Genomic DNA, 5,076 nt, shown 5'->3' with positions numbered 1-5,076 from the left:
TCCTCAGTTATAGGGTTTAAATTTGTAATTATGATAATTCCTATATTAAAAAAGATCCCAAGATCTTTAGCCAGCTAACGTAAACTTTTTTAACGTAATTTAGCTAGCTAATAACAAGGTGGAGGGGAACAAACCCCAACATTTTTTTAGGTAAAACAAACCCAACATTATTGAGCTATGCCGCCAATCTTCGTAGTGGGCCTTCTTGGGCTCCGAGGGCCATGCCAAATTGGGGGAACTCTCACTTTCAGCCCGTCCGTGAAGCACGTGCGGCCACGAAGAATCCCAATTCCCAAGCCCCACTCAAAAAAAAAAAATGAAGAATCCCAAGCCTCGCCCTGGCACAGTCGTAGCCGCGCACGTGGAACTGAGTATCACGTGAAGGAAAGGTGAGAGACAAGCTCAAGTTACCCAAACTTTTATTGCGGTTAGCAGGCAGGCTTAAACTGCTTAAGCCTCGCACTGGCACAGCCGTGGCCGCGGAAAGAGGGGATCCCGCGAAATGGAGCTCTCGCCGGCGCCGGCGGGGAGGTGGGCCGACCTCCCCGAGGACATCGCTCTCGCCGTCGCCTCCCGCCTACAGGTCTCTCTTTCTCAGTTTCTCTCCCTAAGATCCTAAAGGGCTCTCTCGTTGACTCCGCTGGCTCGGAACCGCGCGCAGGAGGCCGACGTGTGCGCGCTCGGCGGCTGCTCCCGCTCCTGGCGTGCCACCTGCGACGCCGACTACGTCTGGGAGCGCCTCTTCCGCTGCCGCTGGCCGGCCGCCGCGGCGGAAGCGGCGCCGGCGTCCCGTGTGCAGGTGGGTAAAGAGGGACCAAGCTAAGCTCCTGTTGTAGCCATGTACCGATCCTGCAGTCGTCCTAACTGAATTTCATCCGAATTTTTGAGTCATCCTAGCTCAATTTCACCGGGATTAGAACCTCGAGCTATACATCTTCGGGACTTCTAGTATCAATGTATCATCTTGCCATTACGCTCGTTCTGGAATTTATCTGATATACAGATTGATATCAACGAAATTTTACATATGCTTGATCTGAGGTTGATATTAATACGATTTGCTTCTTGCGCCAATCAGAAAACTATTGTTCAATGCAATACAAACTTCTTGAATTTTCTACTGAAAAAGTGATGCTCGCCCTATGGTCTTAGATTATGCTAGTGGATTGTCAGACATTCAGCGTATCTGGAACTGTTAATAGAAATAATTCTACCTATGTCCTTCTATCCTTGTGCATTATTCTTCGCTTAATGCAGTGGCATGTTCCCTCGGACCTCATTGTTCATGATGTGCTTATTATAAATGTTACTATCTCTTTTTTCTGTACCCCTTCTTCAGTTATCATGTGAGACCTTACTAATTACCTGGATCATAACTTGCAGGTTATGTTAAGCCTTCATCTTTGGTTCAAAAAATTACCTATTTTGATTCCATGAATAATCATTTTCGCTGTTTGAGCATAAATATACAAGAATTCAGATGCTCATCCATTTTAAGGCTCAACTTTTAGTGGACGCAGTTGGCCCTCCAAGTTTCCTTTCCTCCATTTTCTGTGAGGTCTATTATAGAGAGAAAGATATGGTTGTATGCAGAGCATTAGCATTTAGCAGGCTGGCAGAACCAAATTATGGGACCAGAAAGGTACCTGCCTACTGCAAGTCTATGGTTCTCTCTAGGGGACATTTTGGATGTTTTGAAGTGTTAATGTATTCCTTTTAGAGATTTTGATACAAAAATTGAAAATAAGTTCACCCCAAAGTTGAATATCTGATGTATCATTTCCAGTGTATTTTCTTTATATACTTATATGCTCTCGTGGTACTGAAAGCATGGCTGATCAAGCTTTCAAATTTTGTCCAAATTTTTCTGCAGGGATGGAAAGCTCTCTACATCAACCAACACAGAAGAATGGATGTTGCAATATCTAATGTGGTTGAATTTGTGGGGAGCAGCTTAAATAATGGGTGGCTTGAATCTGAATGTTATTTGAAAGCTATTGCTGATCTGGCGTTGATGGACGATATAGGATTTCTTGATGTCAAGTTTTTCTTGTTTTCAAGGAATCATAGTGCAATAATAAACCTCATTGGATTGCACTACTCAATTGCATCTTTGCATGTGCTGGTGAGTAAATCATGCTGGTGATTTTGCTGCACTTCTCTTATGGCTAAACGGGCTTCATGTTGAAAGAACTCTACACTGCTTCATTTCTATATTGCTAAAGCCACTGTTTTTCATTGCTTTACTCCAAACCTTGTATAGGCAGATCCGCAGATATATAATTGTGATGTTAGAAAATTGTTTTGGCCCCAAACTTGATCTTAATCTCCTACCAAAAGTCAGAAATAGCTACACTGTGCTCAAGCTTAATTCTGGCAACTTCTATGTTTTTTTCTTTGAAGCAGTCAACTCTTGATTAGCTGTTTTGCATATCATAAGTCCGTAAGAGTAATTATTAGTAACTGTTTATAGGCATCACATATTTTCTCTATTTTATCAGTTAGCACTATATGCCTAATGTGCTATGTATCACCATATCACCTGTCATAAATCAAAGTATGGAAATACTCAAAGTGAGCACTTCAAATAAAATATGATTCTCATGCTCAGAGCTTTGGACACAGGAGTTGTCAAATTGTCTGAAGGATTCTTTTAGATAATGTCGGATGTGTTGACCAGAACAATCTAACCAAGCTTTGGCCTACTCATAAAATGTAGTTCTGACACGAGCTTTGTCTCTCTTTTTTTTTAGCCAGCTGAAGTCAGTAAGGCACTCCAAGCTCGCCAAGTAGCAGGAAGGAGAGTGTGTGTGAACTTGCTCAAGCTTGGTAGGTGGTTCTATGGTTTCAGGTTACCTGATGAACACGTGTCTCGTAAAATCTCTCTGAGTGAGCTCACCGTGGCTGAGGGAGCAGAAATCCTAGCCATTCTTAACCGTGGAGCTGTTCACGAGGTATTTCGCCTCCAAATCAGTTTGGCGGACATAGATAAGTGACATAAAAGTATGCACACCACGTTACCATAAGTACATGGCTTATCGTGCCCTTTGTAAATATGTGTAACTTTTGTCATCTGATGCCCTCGTGCCTCTGCTTAGTTGTAAATGCAAGCATAGGGATGGATGGAAGTGTGGAACCATGTAAACTTTTTGCTACATAGTCGTGTATAAAATAAATAATAAAGCCTTGCCATGTGTACACATTTCAATAAATGATAAGTTCTGCTGAATGTTTTCTATTTTCATTTTCCTTTACTACTTACAGTCTACTGCAGTAATGATCCATCATTTTCTGTAGCGATGGAATTTACCATGCAGGTATCTATATCACTATGTTATAGTGTGTTTACATGTAGAACAAAACTATGGTACCTCATAGCAAGATTTAGAAAGCTTTCCTGTAGCCAAACCATAGGCAATATAGGACTGAGTATGCGGTTTAGAGTGTGGTGAACTGTTTCTTATAAAAGTAACTGCAATATCTGACCACCATTTTTTTTTGAAAGGATATCTGACCAACATTGGTGCTATAAGAGTTGGAGAAACTAATCCCATGTCACAGTTAACCCAACAGGACAACCCAATATCACCAAAGGAAGCACTTTTTGCTCATCTTTATACATGTAACATTTCACTATTGCGCCCTGTGAACACCAGATTGCAAAATAATAAGTTGGATGATTCGTAATGAAATGCCCGGATCGTCGACAACAAAAGTAGGAAGTCTGCCATAGTTCAATAATATAATGCTGATAGCTTCTTGAATTGATCTCAATGAATTTCGCAAAAAGCCAGTTACACGTGGCAGTAACTCCGATCAACTCACGTTATCTTTCGTCTTTCAAAGGATTTTGGATGTCTTCGTATTTTATTGTCTACGTCATGTTGTTGTCAAAGCACATTGTATTCTGACGTGCGACATGATAAAGTTATTGAAACTAGTGTATCTGATGGCATTGACATGTCACAATAATCCCTACTGGATCAGAGACGATCCCCATCAAGCTGTCCAAGTGTTAATACGCCTCACAATTGAAAGAGACCAGTGAAATCAGTGCTAACATATTCTGAGACTAGATCTCATCTCCGCAGAATCTCTGAATCTGAGTCTTCAGTGACAGTGAGGTTTATTTTCTCCAATCCGCTGTAAATTCTCACAAGCGCCATCTAAGGTTGGTGATCAAATCGATCCAATGAAGACGAACAAAATCCTCTTGCAACGTACAGATCTCACGGGTAAGTTCAACTCTTTAAAAAGGAGGAAAGAAAGAGAACCATGAATTGCAGAAAAGCATCAAGATCCATCATATAACATGGACAATGACAGTATCTGGATGATCAGCACAAAATCAACTAGCTGAATACTGTCTTGTTCGAGTGCTGGTCAATTTTTTAATATATCTACCAATAAGAGGAAGATCTTTGGCGAAATCTTTTAGTATTTCTAACCTTTGTGTTCCTTTAGTGGTTTCCCCATGGAAGCCACTAGTCCATCCAGGATCACTGAAGAACCACCTAACAAGTAGGGAAGATCTCTGAATCTCTCTGCTGCCTGATTGCATTCCAACTATTCTGATCGTATCAAAACCTCAAGTAAACAGAGAAGAGGAACAGAAGAGGGCAGGATACCATATCAACAATACTGCAACATAATAGTTTCAGAAAGTGTCTAACATTTGTCCATTTTTCCCAAAGCTATAATATCAACTCAGGCTACAGAGAACGTCCTGCTAATATTGCAGTAGGATGAACATCACAATTAGGTAGAACAAATTATTCGAGAAGTGAAAAAGAAATCAGGAACCGATCGATGCTTGGCCTGCTCTCCCTGCATCCACCTTGAGGCCTCCGCGGGAGCTCTTCCTCCGAGCCAGAGAGAGGCTGCCTTGCCTTGCCTTCCCTCCTTCAGCAGCACGGGTAGACGGTGACGCAGCGCCTCCTGGGTGGCGTGCAGAGGAGCATGAACACGAGCGCGATGACGGCGGCGACCAGCAGCCCCAGCAGGTTGAACCCGGCCTCCTCCTCGGACTCGTTGCTGCAGCACAGCTTGCCCATGGCGCACCAGACTCTGTGGGCG

At 42.5% G+C, this 5,076-nt stretch overlaps 1 protein-coding gene across 1 annotated transcript; it reads left to right on the top strand.

Annotated features, from left to right (window-relative positions):
- Positions 1-424: 424 nt before the first annotated feature.
- On the top strand, positions 425-3,212 carry LOC112883897. The gene is made up of 4 exons (XM_025949155.1): positions 425-583; positions 662-799; positions 1,874-2,125; positions 2,754-3,212. Exons 1-4 carry the CDS (start codon positions 503-505, stop codon positions 2,994-2,996), a joined length of 714 nt encoding a protein of 237 aa, XP_025804940.1. The 5' UTR covers positions 425-502; the 3' UTR covers positions 2,997-3,212.
- Positions 3,213-5,076: the final 1,864 nt, after the last annotated feature.

Source organism: Panicum hallii, chromosome 3, assembly GCF_002211085.1.
Source record: "Panicum hallii strain FIL2 chromosome 3, PHallii_v3.1, whole genome shotgun sequence".
Taxonomy (NCBI): domain Eukaryota; kingdom Viridiplantae; phylum Streptophyta; class Magnoliopsida; order Poales; family Poaceae; genus Panicum; species Panicum hallii.
Note: the sequence above shows the minus strand (reverse complement) of the source record. Positions and strands in the feature narration are given on the sequence as shown.

Bases quoted from the DNA above. Each gene is read 5' to 3' on its own strand.
- LOC112883897 (XM_025949155.1), top strand. From the start codon at position 503: ATGGAGCTCTCGCCGGCGCCGGCGGGGAGGTGGGCCGACCTCCCCGAG. The intron at 800-1,873 runs GTGGGTAAAGAG...ATTTTTCTGCAG, and splicing joins CGCCGGCGTCCCGTGTGCAG to GGATGGAAAGCTCTCTACAT. The intron at 2,126-2,753 runs GTGAGTAAATCA...CTTTTTTTTTAG, and splicing joins TTGCATCTTTGCATGTGCTG to CCAGCTGAAGTCAGTAAGGC.